At 41.5% G+C, this 23,452-nt stretch overlaps 1 protein-coding gene across 2 annotated transcripts in view; it reads left to right on the forward strand.

Moving 5' to 3' along the window:
* LOC135511040 (SH3 and PX domain-containing protein 2A-like) overlaps positions 1 to 23,452 on the forward strand; it is a 91,051-nt gene that overhangs the window by 16,984 nt on the left and 50,615 nt on the right. For both annotated transcript variants that reach the window (XM_064932511.1, XM_064932512.1), the window contains exons 5-6: positions 332 to 423; positions 12,657 to 12,688. In XM_064932511.1, coding sequence (XP_064788583.1) covers positions 332 to 423; positions 12,657 to 12,688 — 124 coding nt within the window. The remainder of the gene's footprint in view (positions 1 to 331; positions 424 to 12,656; positions 12,689 to 23,452) is intronic.

The raw sequence follows: 23,452 nt of genomic DNA on the forward strand, positions 1-23,452 counted from the left end.
CCATCTGTTTTCCTGTGTTATCCCTGCTCCGGGTTCTGATCCCTCTTCCTTCCCCTTTATCCTCTCCACCGCTGAGTAACAGGGCCTTACTGAAGTGTAAACTGTGCCGTCCATATCCATACTATACAGGAACACACAGTCCTTTTGTGATGTAATGGCAGGCTTCCACATATGCAGTCAGTCAGTCGATGAAATCCAGGGTACATGTGACCACATTAGCTGATAACGTTGTCTTGATGATGTTTCATGAAGTATTGTGAATGAGCATTATACTATTTCACAATTATAATCTTTTCCATCTCTCTCGCCCTCCTTCCCTCTCTCCCTACAGGCCCTAATGAGGCTCCCTAACCAGATCTCCCAGAGTGAGGAGGTGCTGAGGTTCTTTGAAACCAAGGCTGAGGACCTTAACCCTCCTAAAGAGTGAGTTTAATTTAATATAATAATACATGGTTATCCCACATATTGTAATGTTTTATAGTGTGGCTATTTATCCATTTCTGTCTTTACTGTTTGGGGCTAATTACCGGTTCTTCATGTTGTACTGTTCAGCTGTACTGTAATGTATCAAACACTGCCCCCAAGTGGACTTGTTACAGCAGTACAACAACACGCATGTTTCATTTAGGTTACTGTGTACTAGTAGTTCATTTGCATGAGTATGATTATACCAAGCATATGTGTAATGTTTGTGTGTGTGTGTCAGTGTGCTAGCAGCTGGTGCAGACGTCTCTTATCCACGCTGACATGTTTTGATCTCCAAGTGACCTCATGTCACATAGATGACGGATGGTCAGCAAGGAACTGGTGTTTTATTAATGATGATACATGGGAGGTGACACCTGATCCTAGCGCAGAGTTTTTTGTTCAATGGTATTATGAGAGGGAGGTTAAGTTCAGGTCTCAGGTCAGACAAAGCATTACTAGAATTAATTTATCATCCTTAGGGCTGTGACGGTCATGGAATTTTGGATGACTGCACTTTGTATACCAGGGTTGGCTGGCCTTCTCTAGTCACTCGTAGGCTCAGTCACTGGTATACTTTTATTTACAAAGCCATTTTGGGTTTACTACCTTTTTATTTGTGCATTTTTATTGTTCAGAAATGTGGTGGGTCGTCTCTTCGTTCGCTGGACTTTATCCTACTAACTGTTCCAAATGTCCGAACTGAATTTGGTAAAAGGGCTTTTATGTACTCTGCGCCATCGTCTTGGAACGCCTTACAAAATACTTTTAAACTGGAAGAACTTGTCCCGATATGGTGTTTTTAAATCACTGATGAAGGATTTTGAGGCTGATTCCCTGACCTGTCAATATTTTTAATTTGCTGTTTTATACTCTTGTGAATTCAATGGTTTTTACTAGATTACTTGTAGTTTTTCATGTTATCTGTCTGTAATTGTTTGTTGTTGTAATGACTTGGTGCTGCCTATCTTGGCCAGGGCGCTCTTGAAAAAGATATTTTAATCTCAATGAGCCCTTCCTGGTTAAATAAAGGTTACAAAATACATTAAAAATAAATAAAAGAATGACTAGAACGGAGGTCCCCATTTCAAGTCAATGAAGGAATAATGGGTGGACTGGTGGCCATTGTGAGTGTACCCTTAGGTGCAAAGCAAGAGGTAAAAGAAAGAGGAAGTGTACCCATCGATATTTGCTGTGATTTGTTGATTCAACTCAACTGACAATACAAAAATATATTCCATTGCATGAGCCACGTCAGTTAGCATAATTTGAATAAACATTCTACATTACAGTGGAAACATTGCAAGTGTATCCATAGGTTTACCAGTCAAATTGCCAGGGTTACAGGTTCCCAAGCCTGTTTTTATTAATTATATTTCTATGTGTGCTGCTGCTGCAGGGAGAGGGCCATTGCTTAGGCAACCGAAGACTTATTTGCTGCAACACCTTGCTTGTTTCAGCAAGGATCAACAAGGTTTCATCACGTTGTTAGGAGTACGTTACCGTCACATCTTCGGTCAGCTGTTCGCTCCTTAAAAACGGTTATGACGTTAGTCATAGCGATCTTCATCCATAACCGTCGGTTACACGGTAATTGTGCCAGCGCTATTCATCCTCAGATCTATACCAGTAGGCTTAGGTACTTGGTGTCAATGGACATTTGATCATTGGAAACTTACATCTGCATTTAGTTATTTTTTTCTCACCACCTTGAGGTCATCTAGTTAATTTTAGTTCAGCTCATTTTCCTTTCTTGGAAAATGTGCAGTAAAAGCTGACATTTAACTTTGCAGCAAATGCCAAAGATGTTGGCATTTGTTTAACTGTGAATTTCCTCAAATATGTTTAACAGCATTCAGGTGGTTGGCTGGATGTATCTTCGCTGCCTCAACCAACCACACACGCACTCACACGATAATCCCACTTCAAAAAGTATAATCCTTCTTCAACCCCACAGATAGCCCACCACATCTTTCCCATAATCAGTTTGGAGTAAAGACAGGATGGTTGTCAGCGGAGCCCCTCCATACCACCCAAATCCCGGCCTGCTCCTGGGTTATAGTTCAGAGAGAGAGTTCTGCTCTACTGATCTATGGCTCCCTCATGGCCCCATGTTGTCTGTCACATTAAAGTCAATGTTAAAATCCCTCTATGACAACCAAAGAAGATTGTTCTTATTGTGTAGTTGGTAGAGAATGCACAGACAACTGCCAAAATAAAGGAAACACCAACATAAAGTGTCTTAATAGGACGTTGGGCACCACGAGCCAGAACAGCTTCAATGCACCTTGGCATAGATTCTACAAGTGTCTGGAACCCTATTGGAAGGATGCGACACCATTCTTTTATGATAAATTCCATAATTTGGTGCTTTGTTGATGGTGGTGGAAAACGCTGTTTCAGCCCCCACTCCAGAATCTCCCATAAGTGTTCAATTGGCTTGAGATCTGGTGACTGAGACTGCCATGGCATGTGGTTTACATCGTTTTCATGCTCATCAAACCATTCAATGACCACTCTTGCCCTGTGGAGGGGGGCATTGTCATCCTATGGGGGCATAGTCTTGCTAGCAAAAATAATGGCCTGCACAGCATTTTTATACATGACCCTAACGGCCCTGCTACACTGCAGCCATCGGGCGTCCGGCATTGCAATCAGCTGTTAAGGAAATTCTTCCTTTGAAATTAATGAAAGCTGCGTCCATGCTCAAGAATTGCAGAGGTTCAGTTCTCGATGGCTGACACATGCGTTCATCTTTGTGAATGGAAATAATGAGAATTTATTTTAGATTTTGGTTGGTTTCTGTGTAGCAGGTAGAATGTCACGTTGACGACAATGTGTGTAGTTTAGCAGAAGTGTTAGCGTTATGGGATGTTAATTGCTTAATTAACTCAGGAACCACAACTGTGTGGAAGCACCTGCTTTCAATATACTTTACTCAAGAAGTTCCATTATTTTGGCAATTACCTGTATATTGGCTCCATGAGCGGACAATAAATAGATTCAGACTTAGTCCCGCTTCTTTTGGTCTGACCTGACAGTCCTTGGTTTGCTCTCTGTCAATAGTCAGACCATGGGACTCATTGTCAAATTGTGTATTGTATGAAGGTAAGTATGAAGGAAACAACCTGATGTGACTTGTTGCCTGACAAGTAGTTTGTTTGTTGAAGTCATGTGTGCTCATTTCTCAGACAGAAAGCATCTTGACAGTTACAATTGCCTTCCCTCCACTGCCCTCTATTTTCTCAGGAACCTCATTGCACCACTCAAGCAGTATAGAGAAACCAGAAATACAATACCTTTACTATCACAAGAGGGAGCCACCAATATGTTTCTGAACAAGGGTTTCACGGTAACAAAATAGATTGAATTATGCATAGAGTTTTCATCTCAAAAGATAAGATGATAGATATTGTACTGAAACAAACTATTTTGGACAAATGTAGGCCAAAAAGCAAATATGCTGGCTTCTGATTAGCCAACAAACTAATCTAACCATCGTGCTATTTACCTTCACTGACATGGATCCAGGAGCTCCATTGTCTAGGGGCTTTTACTAAATTGGAAACGAGGTTGTCATTGACTCTATACCTCAGGGGACAGGATGGAGTACTGTGTGTGTGTGTGTGTGTGTGTGTGTGTGAGAGAGAGCACATAAGGTTCAGTAGATTTAATCAAAACAAGTGCTTTTGCATGTCAGTTGCATATCCCGCACAAGTACACACACACATGAACCAGAAACACAACCTACCCCTTGGAGATGCTGTATAAACAACAACAACATAAAAACCGTGTCATGTTATTAAATCACCATGAGAGATATCATTAGTAGTTGACATAGGGTCAAAACAGCATTCTCTATCTCTGACCTGATTCCCACTGCTATCAAAGGATGATTACCCAATGGATGTATCCATGCGCCTATCATCCCCCTCCTCCCTCAAGTGCACACACTGCATGATTCTGTGGGCAGGTCAACTCTTGATTAGGCCTGTAATGACTTCCTTTTCAATGTCTTTTGACCACGGACCAGAGGTAATGCATGCAGGGGACAGACTAAGGTTACGGACAGCAGTATTTGTTTAGTGTATACCTCGAGCAGACTCCGTCTCTTGGATGAAACCCAACTGGTTAAAAACTGTGTGCAAAAGCCTAATATTTCACATTCCATGTCTAATAGGCCCACCTACAAAGACTGAGTTGCAGTTGCACACAAACAGCTGGTTATTCTCAACTCTGGCTCAGGATGGGCCCTCGCGGATTCAGATGCAATGATATATTCAAAACTCTCCCACCCATGCAGTGAATGTTTCTGTGTGTGAGGGTGTGTATTAGGGAGAGAGTGGGTGTGAGAGTGATTGTTTTGTTCTTGTATATGTATGTACTGTACAGTGTCTTCGGAAAGTATTCAGACCCCTTGACTTTTTCCACATTTTGTTACTCAACAGCCTTATTCTAAAATGGATTTAAAAAATAAAAAGACCCTCAGCAATCGGCACACACTACCCCAAACTGTCAAAGCTAAAGCAGGTTTTTAGAAATTTTTGCAAATGTATTAAATATTTAAAACAGATACCATATTTAGGTATTCAGACCATTTGGAATGAGACTTGAAATTGAGCTCAGGTGCATCCTGTTTCCATTGATCATCCTTGAGATGTTTCTACAACTTGATTGGAGTCCATCAGTGGTAAATTCATTTAATTTGACATGATTTGGAAAGGCACACACCTGTCTATATAAGGTCCCACAGTTGACAGTGCATGTCAGAGCAAAAACCAAGCCATGAGGCCGAAGAAAGTTTCCGTAGAGCTCAGAGACAGGATTATGTCGAGGCACAGATCTGGGGAAGATTACCAGAAAATGTCTGCAGCATTGAACGTCTCCAATAACACAGTGACTCCATAATTCTTAAATGGAATAAGTTTGGAACCACCAAGACTCTTCCTAGAGTTGGCCGCCCGGCCAACCTGAGCAATCGGGGGAGCAGGGCCTTGGTCAGAGAGGTGACCAAGAATCCGATGGTCACTCTGACAGAGCTACAGTGTTCCTCTGTGGAGATGGGAGAACCTTCCTGAAGGACAACCATCTCTGCAACACTCCACCAATCATGCCTTTATAGTAGAGTGGCCAGACGGAAGCCACTCCTCAGTTAAAGGCATATGACCGCTCACTTGGAGTTTGCCAAAGGACACCTAAAGACTCTCAGACCATGAGAAACAAGATTCTCCTGTCTGATGAAACCAATGAACTCTTTGGCCTGAATGCCAAGTGTCACATCTGGAAGAAACCTAGCACCATCCCTATGTTGAAGCATTGTGGCGGCAGCATCATGCTGTGGGGATGTTTTTTAGCTGCAGGGACTGGGAGACTAGTCAGGATCGAAGCAAATATGAACAGAGCAAAGTACAGAGAAAGATCCTTGATGAAAACCTGCTCCAGAGCGCTCAAGACTTCAGACTGGGGGCAAAGGTTCACCTTCCAATAGGACAACGACCCTAAGCACACAGCCAAGACAAAGCATGATATATTTCAGGACAAGTCTCTAAATGTCCTTGAGTGGCCCATTCAGAGCCCGGACTTGAACCTGATCAAACATCGCTGGAGAGACCTGAAAATAGCGGTGCAGCAACTCTCTCCATTCATCCTGACAGATCTTGAGAGGAAAATAATGGGAGAAACTCCCGAAATACAAGTGTGCGAAGCGTGTGGCATCATACTCAAGAACACTCAAGGCTGCAATCGCTGCCAAAGGTGCTTCAACAAAGTACTGAGTAAAGGATCTGAATACTTATGTAAATATCATATTTCTGTTTTTTATTTGTAATAAATTAAAAAACATTTCTAAAAACCTGTTCTTGCTTTGTCATTATGGGGTATTGTATTTAGATTGATGAGGGGAAAAAACGATTGAATACATCTTTTGAATAAGGCTGTAACGTAACAAAATGTGGAAAAAGTGAAGGGATCTGAATACTTTCCGAATGCACTGCATTTGTGTGAATATGCATGTGTGTGTGTGTGTGTGTGTGTGTGTGTGTGTGTGTGTGTGTGTGTGTGTGTGTGAAGACAGACACTTTCCAGTCAGCAAAAGGTTAACATCAAAGCGGAAAGCAATAACACACCATCTTAAACATTTTAATAGTGTTTGGACATATTTTCTCCCCTTACCATCCCCACATCTATTAGATTTTACTATTGGTAGCAGTGGGTTGAGCCAGAGTGCATATGCATTCTTCTCCTGGGAAGTGTATTATTCCATCTCTGAGGTACTAGTCACTTGCTAGCCTGGCTGATCCAGCCTCCCCCGGTCCCCCCCCACTCTAACCCTTAACGCTCCCCAGCCCCTCTACCCCACCCCCCAGTCCTCCATGGTAATGCGTTTCATATGCCACTACGGCCCAGGACCATAAATAGCTAGATCCAGAGGCCAGAGGTCCAACCGTCCAATATAACAGCTCTATTCTCCTGACTGGCCCTCAGCAAAGAATTGGCTGAAGTGGTGTAATGATTATTGGTGTGTATGTAAAGGGGAAGGGGTTGTGTTTAAGGTAGGTGTAAAACTGGACCCGATGGTTGCTTACTATAACCTTAACTACATCAACTACCTCAACTTACAAATTATGAATAACCTATTAATGAGATACTAATAAGCACTTGCCTAGTTCCATATGTATTCAGTACATGTTTTCATGTTCACAAGTCAGGATAAACTTTAGTAAAGTGTTCCCAAAAACTATTGTTAATTTTTGATACAGTTCAAGTCTTACTATGTTGGCTAGGAATCAAAAGGAGCAGGATATAAGGTTATGTGTCTAGTGTCTAGTTTGAGAAACCAACGCCTCAAGTCCTCAACTAGAAGGCCACCATCCCGTAGTTGCCACTTCACTGTTGACATTGAGATTGATGTTTTGCAGGTAATATTTAATGAAGCTGCCAGTTGAGGACTTGTGAGGCATCTGTTTCTCAAACTAGACACTCTAATGTACTTATCATCTTGCTCAGTTGTGCACCGGGCCCTCCCACTCCTCTTTCTCATCTGGTTAGAGACAGTTTGCACTTTTCTGTGAAGGGAGTAGTACACAGTGTTGTACGAGATCTTCCGTTTTTTGGCAATTTCTCACATGGAATAGCCTTCATTTCTCAGAACAAGAATAGAGTTTCAGAAGAAAGTTATTTGTTTCTGGCCATTTTGAGTCTGTATTCAAACCCACAAATGCTGATGCTCCAGTTTCTTGACTAGTCTAAAGAAGGCCAGTTTTATTGCTTCTTTAATAAGTACAACAGTTTTCAGCTGTGCTAACATAACTGCAAAAGGGTTTTCTAATGATCAATTAGCCTTTTAAAATGATAAACATGTATTAGCTAACACATCGTGCCATTGGAACACAGGAGTGATGGTTGCTGATAATGGGCCTCTGTACGCTTATGTAGATATTCCATAAAAAAATCTGACGTTTCCAGCTACAATAGTCATTTACAACATTAACATCATTAACACTGTCAACACTGTATTTCTGATCAATTTTATGTTATTTTAATGGACGAAAAAAAATGTGCTTTTCTCTCATAAACTCGGACAATTCTCAGTGACCCCAAACATTTGAACGGCAGTGTACGTATGCTAGATCCATGTAATAGTTAAATGGAAGTGTCTATTAATCCGATTACCTTGTTATTTCAAAATGAGGTAAGATTTAATGAGTCTGTTTTTCATGAAGTGAAAAATGAACTATTTACATGTCTCTTGAGGCACCATGTATGATAGGACTGCCTAGTTGAGTTTGTTTCAGAAAATTCCTCTGAATATTTAGAGGTACTGTTCTTAAAATGTTCCATTGGTTGAAGGAATAGGGAGGTACTGTACGCTGAGTATACAAAACATTAAGAACGTCTGCTCTTTCCATGACATAGACTGACCAGGTGAATCCAGATGAAAGCTATGATCCCTTATTGATATCACTTGTTAAATCCACTTCAATCAGTGTAGAAGAAGGGGAGGAGACAGGTTAAAGAAGGATTTTTAAGCCTTGAGATAATTGAGACACGGTTTGTGTATGTACGTTTGTGGGGGGTGGGGGGGAGTTTGTTGTGATAGCGCTATTAAATTGTTCCAGTTCAGTTTTATTTCTAGGTTTAATATATTAAGTACAGTTCAGGCAACAAGTAACGGTCGTAATACTGTATTTCATTAAGCGGGTTTGATGTCTCTTCACTGATATTTTGCCATATAGATCCATTTATCATAGTTAAAATGGCCACTACTATGACTATAAGGGGGGGATGAGGGGGAGGAGTTTGTTGTGATAGCGCTATTCCATTGTTCCAGTTCAGTTTTATTTCTAGGTTTAATATATTAAGTACAGTTCAGGCAACAAGTGACGGTCGTAATACTGTATTTTATTAAGCGGGTTTGATGTCTCTTCATTGATATTTTGTCGTATAGATCCATTTATCATCGTTAAAATGGCCACTACTATGACTTTAAGAATCACACTACCCAAAGGCCTATCATGTCACAATGGCAACTCTTGGCAGCCTATGACAGCTCAAGAAAGACCTCATTGAGTTCAAACAAAGAATATGCTCTGTGTTCTGACAATGCTTGTCGAGTCAATGACTATTTTAACATTCATAGTGGATACCGTGGTACAGTATTTTACTTTAGGTAATAACATGTCAGGATTAGATACTTTTATAAAGGGTTATAATTTCTACATTCACCAAAACAGTTTATTAACTTCAGCAGCTGATCATAATGGGGCGACAGAGTAGCCTAGTGGTTAGAGCGTTGGGCTAGTAACCGCAGACTTCCATTTCCAAACTGCAGTACGCATGCACACACATGCACAACATACACACACACACATGCCCCACCAATAAACAGATGCAAATCAACAATCACTCACTCACTGTCACTCTCTCTCACTTTCACATACTGTACACACAGCAATCTCTCTCTCCCTCTCTCTCTCCCTTGTTCTCCCTCTCAATTTCAATTTAAGGACTTTATTGGCATGGGAAACACATGTTAACATTATCAAAGCAAGTGAAGTAGATAATAAGCAAAAGTGAAATAAAAATTAACATTAAACATTACACTCACAAAAGTTCCAAAAGAGTAAAGACTTTCAACTGTTATTATGTGCAAATAGTTAAAATACAAAAGGGAACATAAATAAGCATAGATATGGGTTGTATTTACAATGGTGTTTGTTCTTCACTGGTTGCCCTTTTCTTGCGGCAACAGGTCACAAATCTTGCTGCTGTGATAGCACACTGTGGTTTTTCACCAAGTAGAAATGGGAGTTTATCAACATTTTATTTGTTTTTGAATTCTTCGTGGATCTGTGTAATCTGAGGGAAATATGTGTCTCTATGGTCATACATTCGTCAGGAGATTAGGAAGTGCAGCTCAGTCTCCACCTCTTTTTGTGGGCAGTGTGCACATAGCCTGTCTTCCCTTGAGAGCCAGGTCTGCCTACGGCGGCCTTTCTCAATAGCAAGGCTATGCTCACTGAGTCTGTACATATGTAACGGATGTGAAACGGCTAGCTTAGTTAGCGGTGGTGCACAGCTAAATAGCGTTTCAATCGGTGACGTCACTTGTTCTGAGACCTTGAAGTAGTAGTTCCCCTTGCTCTGCAAGGGCCACAGCTTTTGTGGAGTGATGGGTAACGATGCTTCGAGGGTGACTGTTGTTGATGTGTGCAGAGGGTCCCTGGTTTGCGCCCGGGTATGGGCGAGGGAATGGTCTAAAGTTATACTGTTACACATAGTCAAAGCTTTCCTTAAGTTTGAGTCAGTCACAGTGGTCAGGTATTCTGCCACTGTGTACTCTCTGTTGAGGGCCAAATAGCATTCTAGTTTGCTCAGTTTTTTTGTTAATTCTTTCCAATGTGTCAAGTAATTATCTTTTTGTTTTCTCATTATTTGGTTGGGTCTAATTGTGTTGCTGGCCTGGGGCTTTGTGGGGTCTGTTTGTGTTTGTGAACAGAGCCCCAGAACAAACTTACTTAGGGGCTTTGTTATGGAAAATTTGAGAATCGCTTCCCTTGGTTGTCGAATTTTGCAACTCTTTTCTGGATTTTGATAATTAGCGGGTTCGGCCTAATTCTGCTATGCATGCAGTATTTGGTGTTTTACGTTACGTAATTTTTCTGCATCATTTTTGGACAGAAACTTTCTAATTTTTGCAATGTTACATAGATGGAAAGAAGCTGTCCTTGAAACAGTCTTGACATGTTCGTCAAAAGAGAGATCAGGGTCCAGAGTAACGCCTAGGTCCTTCACAGTTTTATTTGAGACGACTGTACAACCATTAAGATTAATTGTCAGATTCAAAAGAAGATATCTTTGTTTCTTGGGACCTAGAACAAACATCTCTGTTTTGTCGTGTTGTTGTTGTTCCAATTTTCCCAGAAGTGGCTGGTCTATGATTCTTCAATTACATTGAGCTGATTTCTGATGTGCTGTTCCTTCTTTTTCTGTAGTTTATTCCTGTATTGTTTTAGTGATTCACCATAGTGAAGGTGTAGGCTCAGGTTTTCTGGGTCTCTAACAGGCTGACTACACCACTCACGTCAAGTGCCCGAGCGTTGCAAAATAAATGTAGAAATCTATGTTATTCAATTATTGCACCCCACACTGCTCGCCCGCGTCAAGGAGCATCTGCGTTGCCAAGGGCTAAAATAGAAGTCAGTTCTATTTCTGACGCAGATCACGCTGCAAGTCCTGCCTCTCCCGTCTCCTCATTGGTTTAACAAACCATTTGTCATTGTTCAAATTTTTATCAAATCAAATGTTTTTTGTCTCTTCGGCCCAATACAGGTGTTGACGTTTACAGTGAAATGCTTGCTTACAAGCCCTTAACCAACAATGCAGTTTTAAGAAAAATAAGTGTTAAGTAAAAAAAATAGATAAGAAAAAAATAAAAATAACAAATAATAGCTGTTTCCAGCTACAATAGTCATTTACAACATTAACAATGTTCTACACTGTATTTCTGATCAAGTTTATGTTATTTTAATGGAGAAAAAAAATATGTTTTTCTTTCAAAAACAAGGACATTTCCCAATGACCCTAAACTTTTGAACGGTAGTATACATGTAGGTAGAGTTAAAGTGAGTATGCATAGATAATAAACAGAGAGTAGCTGAAGCGTAAAAAGGGGGCGTCAATGCAAATGTTCTGTGTAGCCATTGAATTTGCTGTTCAGGAATCATGGCCCTAGACTTGGCGCTCTGGTACCGCTTGCCTTGCGGTAGCATCGAGAGCATTCTATAACTAGGGTGCCTGACAATTTGTCTTTGACCATTTTTAGGGCCTTCCCTTAAAAATGTTTGTTAATTTTCTAAGGTTTTCTGTTTGAAATGTTTAGATTTGATAGGGAAGCTGAAATGTCAAATATAATGTTTTAGGTTTTCTTCTGCCAAGTTTACACCTTCACTGTTACAGTGGAACGTTTTGTCCAGGAAGTTGTCTAAAAGGGATAGAATTTGTTGTTGCTTGATTGTTTTTTGGTAGGTTTTCACACTACTTTCCTTCCATCTATAGCATTTCTTAATATTATTTAGTTCCTTTGGCTTTGATGCCTCATGATTGAGTAATGTTCTGTTCAAGTATACTGTGATTTTGCTGTGATCTGATAGGGGTGTCAGTGGGCTGACTGTGAACACTCTGAGAGACTCTGGGTTGAGGTTAGTGATAAAGTAGTCTACAGTACTACTGCTAAGAGATGAGCTATAGGTGTACCTACCATAGTCAATGGTAGGCTTCGAGAGGACTCCTATCTACATACCCAGTGTGTAACAGAGCTGCAAGAGTTGTGACCTGTTTTTGTTGGTTATGTTGTAGTTGTGCCTAGAGGGGCATATGGGGGAGGGAATGCTATCACCACCAGGTAGGTGTTTGTCCCCCTGTGTGCTGAGGGTGTCAGGTTCTTGTCCAGTTCTGGCATTTAGGTCGCCACAGACTAGTCTCTCTCTCTCTCATTCTTTCTCCCTCTCTCTCCCTCAATCTTTCTCCCTCTCTTTCTGACATGCTCCATGTGGGGTGCCTATGTGTGTGCATTCTTAATGAGGGTTTGGCTGGTAGGGTACAGAGTCCTCTGTAGGAAAGCATGCTCCTGCTCTGGCCTGGCTCCCCGTCACAACACTGACCATGACTCTCTGGTGTTGTTTTTTTTGCAGGGACTATGGGGGATCCACCAAACGCAAGTCAGGTAAGACAAGTCACCTAATTTCTCTCTATATTGACCAGCACTCACATAGAAGTGCATCTACTCTGCTCCGGTCAGTTGCATTGCATGGAGTCCTGTGTGTAATTTGTGTTTTCAGTGGTAGTGCGTTCTTTTTTGATTTAAGTTATTACAGTAGTGTATGACTTTGGTTGGTTATCCAGTTACCTGGAACAGGTCATGTAGCCTATGTGATGATTTTTCTAAGTTCATTTTTGACATTTGTCTGGTGTGTGCGTGTGTATCTCTGTTGGTGTGTGTGTAGGCATACATGTCTTTGTACCAAACAGGCATACAGTAACAAAGCATTTCTTGGGAGTCCATATCCTTTCCACCGACTGAGCAAAGATTGATAGACCGTTGAAGAAAGCTCTAACGTCACAAGTGTATACTAAGACCAACTCGGCTCACGATAACATATCAAGTCTCTGCTTAATGCACACAGCCAAATCCAACACAGCTTATTGTGATGAAAGGGTTAAGCAAACAGCGTTGGGTGGGAAGGAGCACCTGTTTGTACAGCTATGCTGTGCCTGGGTTGGGTGCTGACTGTTGGGACGGTGAGTGGGCTCAGAGCATGGGCATATGGCCTTGGGTGGGTTTATACGTAGGATTCAGAAGGGCTGGGGGAGCAGCTGTACATCTGCAGTATGACCATGTGTGTGCAAACTTGAGTCATCAGCATTCTACACTCCAGGTGATGTTACCAGGTGATAGTTCTGAGCAATTAACCCAAATTTCGGTTATTTTTTGTTTCATAAACAATTTACTGGAGTCCGTTCAATTATTTTAAATCCATTTAGTTTTTCTTTCTTCTGTGTGCTCGATATGCAGTTTCTCTAGAGATCACACGGATCAAGCCTGAACTGTGCAATGTAGTAAGGAGTTGTAGTTTCTTACGGGCCAATCATTATTCTACATAGTTTTGCTTAGAGAACGTGGTAATTAACTGCAATGACCATAATCCATTGCGCACCCACCTACTTGTCCGGTCTGTGTGGAGCAGACACAGAGACGGAGAGAAGAGAAAACGCATGATCTAGAGGAATAGAAAGCAGTTGCCTGGCAAGGTATCTCTACCTGAAAGTGGTCATCAACCGGTCAATCGCGATCGACTGGTCGATCTCCAAGGCATTCGTAGTCGATCACCAAACATTTCTGTAAAAAACAACAACGGTAAAGCCTTGCGTTTTTTCGTTCAGTGCTGTTGGCGGTTTGGCACACTTGATTCTGCAGCCTTAATGCTGGGAAGGCAAAGTGTTCCCTTTTTTAAAACATTTCATGTGTCTGAAGGTAGAACTCTGCATACCCGGCAGGCCCAGAGAGCAAATAAGGTGCACCTATAGGCCTACCACTGGTCAATCAGATAGCGCAGATCACAGTGTCTGCAGTTTCCTCGAGACATAAAAAATGTAGGCTGTATGATTTCAAAACTTTTAAAACCATGACTATAGAGAGACTCAATGAATACAGCAAGCAGCTGCTGTTTTTACAAGTAAGTTCATGTTTAAGTTGTTAATCAGCACTGTCAACACTTTGTTCGACACTTTTATAAGCCATAAAATGCACGTTCTCCCTACGTCCTTTCACGCAACAACAAGCACTAAAGCTACAGTGAATGAGTATAGCAGTGTCATGCACCAATTCAGAGAAAGTGAAATATTCCTTGATATCAGAAAAGACACAAGCCGCTGATAATAATAACGCAAACTTATCGAAGCAGCAGAGGGAGCACCCCCCTATCCACATCGACAGGACAGTAGTGGAGAGGGTAGTAAGTTGTAAGTTCCTCGATGTACACATCACGGACAAACTGAAATGGTCCACCCACACAGACAGCGTTGTGAAGAAGGCGCAGCAGCGCCTCTTCAACCTCAGGAGGCTGAAGAAATTTGTCTTGTCACCAAAAGCACTCACAAACTTCTACAGATGCACAATCGAGGGCATCCTGTCGGGCTGTATCACCGCCTGGTACGGCAACTGCTCCGCCCACAACCGTAAGGCTCTCCAGAGGGTAGTGAGGTCTGCACAACGCATCACCGGAGGCAAACTACCTGCCCTCCAGGACACCTACATCACCCAATGTCACAGGAAGGCCATAAAGACCATCAAGGACAATACCACCCAAGCCACTGCCTGTTCACTCAACTATCATCCAGAAGGCGATGTCAGTACAGGTGCATCAAAGCAGGGGCCGAGAGACTGAAAAACAGCTTCTATCTCAAGGCCATCAGACTGTCAAACAGCCTCCACTAACATTGAGTGGCTGCTGCCAACATACTGACTCAACTCCAGCTGACTTCAATAATGGAAATAGATGGACATTGATGGAAAAAAATGTATCACTAGCCACTTTAAACAATGCCACTTAATATAATGTTTACATACCCTACATTACTCATCTCATATGTATATACTGTACTCTATATCATCTACCGAATCTTGCCATCTTTATGTAATACATGTATCACTAGCCACTTTAAACTATGCCACTTTTATGTTTACATACCCTACATCACTCATCTCATATGTATATATTGTACTCGATACCATCTACTGCATCTTGCCTATGCCATTCTGTACCATCACTCATTCATATATCTTTATGTACATATTCTTTATCCCTTTACACTTGTGTGTATAAGGTAGTAGTTGTGGAATTGTTAGGTTAGATTACTCGTTGGTTATTACTGCATTGTCGGAACTAGAAGCACAAGCATTTCACTACACTCGCATTAACATCTGCTAATCATGTGTATGTGACAAATAAAATTTGATTTGATTTGCTATACTCATCCATTGCAGCTGCAGTGCTGGTTGTAGTGTGAGTGGAAGTAGGGAGAACGTACATTTTATGGCTTATAAACTCAGCAAAAAATGAAACATCCTCTCAATGCGTTTATTTTCAGCAAACTTAACATGTGTAAATATTTGTATGAACATAACAAGATTCAACAACTGAGACATAAACTGAACAAGTTCCACAGACATGTGTCTAACAGAAATGGAATAATGTGTCCCTTAACAAAGGGGGGGTCAAAATCAAAAGTAACAGTCAGTATCTGGTGTGGCCACCAGCTGCATTAAGTACGGCAGTGCATCTCCTCCTCATGGACTGCACCAGATTTGCCAGTTCTTGCTATCAGATGTTACCCCACTCTTCCACCAAGGCACCTGCAAGTTCCCGGACATTTCTGTGGGGAATGGCCCTTGCCCTCACCCTCCGATCAAACAGGTCCCAGACGTGTTCAATGGGATTGAGATCCGGGCTCTTCGCTGGCCATGGCAGAACAGAGACATTCCTGTCTTGCAGGAAATCACGCACAGCACGAGCAGTATGGCTGGTGGCATTGTCATGCTGGAGGGTCATGTCAGGATGAGCCTGCAGGAAGGGTACCACCTGAGGGAGCAAGATCAGTCCGATGATGCTGTGACACACCGCCCCAGACCAAGACGGACCCTCCACCTCAATAGATTCCGCTCCAGAGTACAGGCCTCGTGTAACGCTTATTCCTTCAACGATAAACGCGAATCTGACCTTCACCCCTGGTGAGACAAGCACGACTTGTCAGTGAAGAGCACTTTTTGCCAGTCCTGTCTGGTCCAGCGACAGTGGGTTTGTTCCCATAGGCGACGTTGTTGACGGTGATGTCTGTCTCTCTGTAGTGCTGTCTTAGGCGTCTCACAGTACGGACATTGCAATTTATTGCCCTGGCCACATCTGCAGTCCTCATGCCTCCTTGCAGCATGCCTAAGGCACATTCACGCAGATGAGCAGGGACCCTGGGCATCTTTCTTTTGGTGTTTTTCAGAGTTAGTAGAAAGGCTTCGTTAGTGTCATAACTGTGACCTTAATTGCCTACCATCTTTAAGCTTTTAGTGTCTTATTAACAACACTGTCATCTCAGATTTTCAAAATATGCTTTTGAACCATAGCAATTCACTAATTTGTGTAAGAGTATGCAAAGCTAGCTTAGCATTTTGAGTAGCATTTAGCACGCAACATTTTCACAAAACCCAGATAACCAAATAAATAAAATAATATACCTTTGAAGATCTTCGGATGTTTTCAATGAGGAGACTCTCAGTTACATAGCAAATGTTCAGTTTTTCCTGAAAGAATCTTTGTGTAGGAGAAATCGCTCCGTTTTGTACATCACATTTGGCTACCGAAACGAACCGAAAATTCAGTCACCAACAACGTCAAACTTTTTCCGAATTAACTCCATAATATCGACCGAAACATGGCAAATGTTGTTTGGAATCAACCCTCAAGGTGTTTTTTCACATATCTCTTCATTGATATATCGTTCGTGGAAGCCTGCTTTCTTCTCTGAATTCCATGGAAAAATACTTGCAGCTGAGGTTTGCGCACCAATTTCGGCGCAGGACACCGGGCGGACACCTGGTAAATGTGGTCTCTTATGGTCAATCTTCCAATGATATGCCTACAAATACGTCACAATGCTGCAGACACCTTGGGGAAACGACAGAAAGGGCAGGCTCATTCCTCTCGTATTCACAGCCATATAAGGAGACAATGGAAAACGGAGCCTCAAAAATCCTGCTGATTTCCTGGATGCCGTTTCATCTTGGTTTTGCCTGTAGCTCACGTTCTAGGGCACGCACAGAGAATATCTTTGCAGTTCTGGAAACGTCAGTGTTTTCTTTCCAAAGCTATCAATTATATGCATAGTCGAGCATCTTTTTGTGACAAAATATCTTGTTTAAAACGGGAACGTTTTTCAGCCAAAAATGAAATAGCGCCCCCAGAGTTTCAAGAGCTTAAGGACCGTTCCACAGGTGCATGTATATTAATTGTTTATGGTTCATTGAGCAAGCATGGGAAACGGTGTTTAAACGCTTTACAATGAAGATCTGTGAAGTTGGATTTTTCAGCTGTTCTAACATAGTTTCTAATGATCAATTAACCTTTTAAAATTATACACTTGGATTAGCTAACACAGTGTGCCATTGGAACACTGGAGTGATGGTTGCTGAAATTGGGCCCCTGTACGCCTATGCAGATATTCCATTACAAATCAGCCGTTTCCAGCTACAATAGTAATTTACAACATTAACAATTTCCACACTGTATTTCTGATCAATTTGATGTTTTTTTAATGGACATAAAATGTGCTTTTCTTTCAATAACAAGGACATATCTAAGTGACCCCAAACGGTAGTGTATGTACTAGTCGGTGTCAGAGGAAGGCCCAAAAAATTGTCAAAGATTCCTGTCACCCAAGTCATAGACGGTTCTCTCTGCTACCTCACACAAGCGGTACCGGAGCGCCAAGTCTAGGACCAAAAGGCTCCTTAAAAGCTTCTACCTCCAAGCCATATGACTACTGAGCAACTAAACTAATCAAGTGGCCCCCTTTTTGTTTTTACATTGCTGCTACGCGCTGTTCATTATCTACGCAGGCACTTTACAAATGACCTTGATTAACCTGTAGACCCGCACATTGACTCGGTATTGGTACCCCCTGTATATTGCCTCGTTATTGTTATGTCACTTTCTTGTGTTACCTTGTGATTGATTTGCATTTTTAAAACTCTTTTTTTTTCTACTGCATTTCTTGAACTGCATTGTTGGTTAGGGGCTTGTAAGTAAGCATTTCATCCTAAGGTCTTTGATTTGACCACTGATCTAAGTGATTGCTATTCAGCAGTCTTAAAAGTATGCCTTATTTACTTTGAAGAACTACTAAAATAGTTATTTTGTCAGACTGCCTAGGCAGTAGATCTATAGAGATGAGATGATGACTTGGAATAAAATAATGTCATAAAATAAACAAATGTAATATACACAACATCTGAAATATTTTATGAAAGTAAAGTAATGAAAATAATGGATGGTAAATGAGTGATAAGCAGTAGTGTGTAGTCATTACCATCATGGAATTTGTATTAATTGTTTTATTCTCTGTTACAGCATTCAACTCACAATGTCTTTAAAAATGATCAAAATCCGGGGGGAAAAAATGTGGTAACCAAATCCGAACCAACCTCCAGAAGCACAAATTGCTCAGTACTACCAGGTGAAAAATAGAAGATTCAACAATTCATGAAGTTGCCATGAATTTGACTATAATTATTTGAATAGTACATTATACCTGAAGCCTTCAAAATCAACTCTGGACCTCCAAGCCATTTCCACTGCATTTTTTTGTTTCCCTCTGATCAGGGACTGTTTTAGACCTGGTACACCAGGTGTGTGCAATTAATTATCAGGTAGAACAGAAAACCAGCATTCTCCGGAGTTGAATACCCCTGACCTACGGTATTATGCATTAAATAGTACAGCTGAATTACACATTCCTGGCAACCTAATGAAGTTGCCACCAAATGAAATGAGACTCCAAACTAATTTTATTCTACACTCTATGGTATTGTTCCTTTACGACACAGTGAATTCCATTGACATAAGGAAATGGAAAGCTTGCCTTTTTTCAGGCGTGTGTCTCTGTCGTAGCCTACGTTCAGACTGTGCAAGATATTGCATTTCTTCCAGGAATCGGAGGCTGGAATAATAGCTTATCCACAGTTGTAAAAGTTGCTCTTCCGATACATACAGTAGACAAACAATGATTAATTAATGAAATGGTCCTATTTTATTGTCTCTTGTAATAGTAAACATAATGTCCATCTTTTAAATTAAGACGGAAAGCCTTGGAGGAATCTCTCAAGATGCTGATATTTTGCCGTACGACTCTAGTCTAATCAAGGCTTCTATAGCTTAGCCTTACTGGACATCTCTTTTTGAAATCTTCCTCCTGCACACCAAGAAACAGGGTTAACTGCACTGAGATATTGGTATTACTTTATTAATCCAGAACAGCAAAGAGACTGTGTAAGTCTGTGGTGAATTTTTGCTGTAGCTGCAGCTTAAGGTCCCTATAATTACATGGTGTAGGTCTCTCCTAAGAGTTTAGAGTTAGGGTTAACAGGAAAATGTGCCCTAACAGGAAAATGTTGCCCCAGGCCACAAAACGGCTGGTGGTTACTGCATGGTTTAGCCAGACTGGTTCCCACTGTTTACCTGGCATGGACATTCTGCAGAAATCACAGGCTATCTGAACAGCTCTGTCTTATACTCTGACGTAGACAATCAGTCATTCATAGCATCGTCATGATGACTGCCCCATTCTCTCGCTCTCTCTCTGTGTGGTTTGTCATTCCCTCATACACCCGCCAGCTATCTTGAATTTCTTCAATGTTTATTCAGTGTTCAAAAGTTTCAAGTTCCGTTATTTATTATGGACTGGTGAAATTGCCCATAGGTGAACCGATGGGTCCCTGATTAGGAGCAAAAAAGGATTTACTCCATAGATTATGACATTAAGATAAAGAAAAGATGTTTGCCCAAGGATTTGCTCCTTCATGTGGTTTCGGTAAGGTTTTGGCCTGTATCTCAGTAATTATTCTCCAACTGTGTCCTCCCTTACAATCAAATCAAGGGCCCTATGGGGTTCTCAGTTGGATGATTTCCACTCCCTGTTGAATCCACTTCATTCTGTAGATCTGTTGCTCTCTATGGGTCAAAACAGGACATACAGTACCTTACTAGTTCTCCAGGTATATATCTTAGCACTGTTTACAGTACGTCTCTTTCTGTCTATTGTTCTCTTCACTAACTTCACAGACAGCATGTGTGGTTTGGTCAACTCCTCATGGGCACAGCACAACTAGACTTGAGACTAGCACATAGAGTAGTGCTATTGATAGACAATATGAGGTTACTCATGAAGTAAGACCTTAATGTTTTCGCTAGATCTGCTGTGTCTCCAAGGAAAATGGTTTGGAAGTTAACACACTGTTTGGAAACTGTTTTGAACTAACTATGACAGAGAACAGTTCAGGCTGAAACCCTATTTACTAAAAGAAAACTGAACTTAAACTTGTACAACTGAGCACAAGTGAATAAAATGAGCTGTTTGTCTGAGCAGCTTTACTGTGTTAGGATAACAGGACTGAGTAGAGAGAGTAGGAGAGGGGGAGCGTGAGAGAGAATGAGAGCGAGAATGAGAGTTTGGGAGGGAGAGAGAGAGAGAGTGGGAGAGAGTGTAAGAGCGCTTGGGGCTCTGCATGTGAGGAGAGTAGGTTTACGTGGCAAGTGTTACGCACGGACCAGGGGTGTGTGCGCAGCCATGCTGGCTTTATTTGAGCTGGGGGGCTCAGGGGCATATAGGGAGTGGAATTGTATGTGTGACGGGTGGGGTGGGAGGAGTATCAGGGGGATTATCGGGGGTGTGTGTGAAAGGTCAAGGGGAGCACGGGTAAGAGGCCAGCTAGCCGTGTGTGTGTGTGTGTGTGTGTGTGTGTGTGTGCGTGTGCGTGTGTGTATGTGTGTACGAAGGTGTGTGTGTGTGAAGGGGAACTGACAAAGAGTTCCTACACAAGGCTAAAATCTCTATGACGAATGTGTGCTTCTCTACCACATAAACAACTGTGGGCTGTTTCAGCAGTCACACTCCCCTTACTTGATAAGCCATTGCATACTGAGCTTTTTGACTCATGCTGCCTCCCAGACACAGGACTTTTATTGTACATGCTGCAAAGCCAATACCACCTGAAAGATTGAATTAACTGAATCTCACTCGAGTGAAACCACCATTTTTATAATGACATTTTTACGGGTTAGACAATGCAAGGCAAACATTTGCGCCATTCTTATGTTTTTCTATAAAGATACTGTATGGATATTTGGCTGAACTACCTCTAAAATACACACAGCAGTAGCAGAACTGCATTATAAACAGGCAAGTCTCTTAAACCACAAAGTCAGTGTGTGCACTGACAGTTTGTGACTTTTTGCCACAGTAGCTAACACCATCATGAGTTCTAGAGCCAAGCCAGTGACCATTGTCACCTCTGCCTCAACAAGGAACCAACCCCTCCGAAGCCTGTAGGCAGCTAGCTGGAGCACTTGTGAAAAGCAATTGAGTCTTCATCTCATAATACCCAGTGTGCCAGAAAATACATGTTAGGAAACCAACAGACACAAAATAAGACAAAGGGGCTGCCTGATGATTTTCAATGCTAAAAAGCTGTTGAGTGTCAATATGTGGCAAGAACACATGACACTCCAGTTGTCTGATGAATCAATAACATTCAATAAAGACTTTATAACGTAGATGCATCTGCGAATTGTATATTGAGACGTGTATGTTGGAGTCAATAGACTGTTTGCCAATGCTGCTTTGAGATCCTTTGAATGTTCGAGTTTTGTGTTTCTCAACTCGTGCTGTGGTACAAGAACATTCATAACTGTTTTATAACACCTCAAATTAATGTCACTTTATTGAAGGTTTCTGTGCACACTCTATAAGGGCATATTACATGGTTATGATGCCCATCATTCCATTTAATGTAATAATGTGACACAGATGTTGGTAAATTACATAACACCCTGTTTATATCATCTGGTATGTATAGATTGTTAAATAGCATGTAATAACATATGACATTAGTTGTCATTCAGGCTCTGTTATAGCAGCTGTTATTAACAGTTGAAATTAGAGCATATGACAACAGGATCAACAGTCATCTATAACACCCGTTATAACTAGTTTTATAACATCTTATGCCATTACTCATAACAATATAAAACTCCTTATGTCACTTTATGACTAATGTTATGTGTTATAGCTGTTATAAGGGCTTTATAAATGCATACATAAGGACACCTACAATAGTGTTACTACATAGGTTTATGTCCTTATACAATATCTGATTTTGAATATGAGCTGCTCAATATGGTTAGATCCCCATGTGCAGTTTATTTCCCTTTATGCAGGGTTTTATTTGTTTGTTGTCTGACGGTACACATTCCACATCCTTTTTAGAGATAGTTTTAACAAAGTGACTCAGTGAAAGCATCTGTAAACTGCATTGAACAACCGCTCAGTATCCCCTTCTTATCCACCCACACAACTGCAGCTGGCGATCCAAAGACCAGATTTAGATCTACTTCATCTCTATGCTAAATCAGCTTCAGTGAAATCAAAAGGTCCTCATCATGCCAGTGTCACACCAGCCCTCCCTCTAACCAGACCCACAGTAAGATCAGGAACCCTGACAACAAAGGAGGATAAATCCCCTGACCCAAACCAACAGCCTTCCCAATTCCCAACCTCCCCTGTTTCCTCCCCAAGATGCATTCTTGCAACGCTCCCAACTTTCGTCCTGTTTTGGACGGGACCAATAATGGGATTGGGAAGGAGGGAGAGCAGGGCTGGGAGCAGGAAGTGCAAGTATAAATCTGAGTGAGGTGAGATGTAAACAGAGAGTGTCTAACGGGGCTATTTCAAAAGTCTGGTGTCAAATATAACATTTTAAGGGTTATAGATATGTGCTGTGCATATGGGGCGATGCCCGCAGGCATCCTAGGAGGCAGGCAGGCACACACGCACGTAAACACAGTAGTCTAGACACTAAAGTTGTTGATATTCTGAGATTCCAGGAAGGGTGGGGGAACTGATATCAATCATATGTGCTAAAAGCAGGATTTCTCTCCTAACAGGCTCAGTTTGTTAACACTAGTGTGGCCACTACTTGCAGCACACAAACCCATCCTCCTCCAATCGATCAAATTGGTTTCATTTACTGCATCTAATTTCATGCCCTCAGATGATGGAGTTGGAATACGTAACTACTGTAAATCACATGTGCTTACTAAAGCTACAGAGTTTGGAGACAGAGTAGAAGGAAGTATTATGGTATGAAGCATATTTCACCCAACAT

Source organism: Oncorhynchus masou, chromosome 23, assembly GCF_036934945.1.
Source record: "Oncorhynchus masou masou isolate Uvic2021 chromosome 23, UVic_Omas_1.1, whole genome shotgun sequence".
NCBI lineage: Eukaryota > Metazoa > Chordata > Actinopteri > Salmoniformes > Salmonidae > Oncorhynchus > Oncorhynchus masou.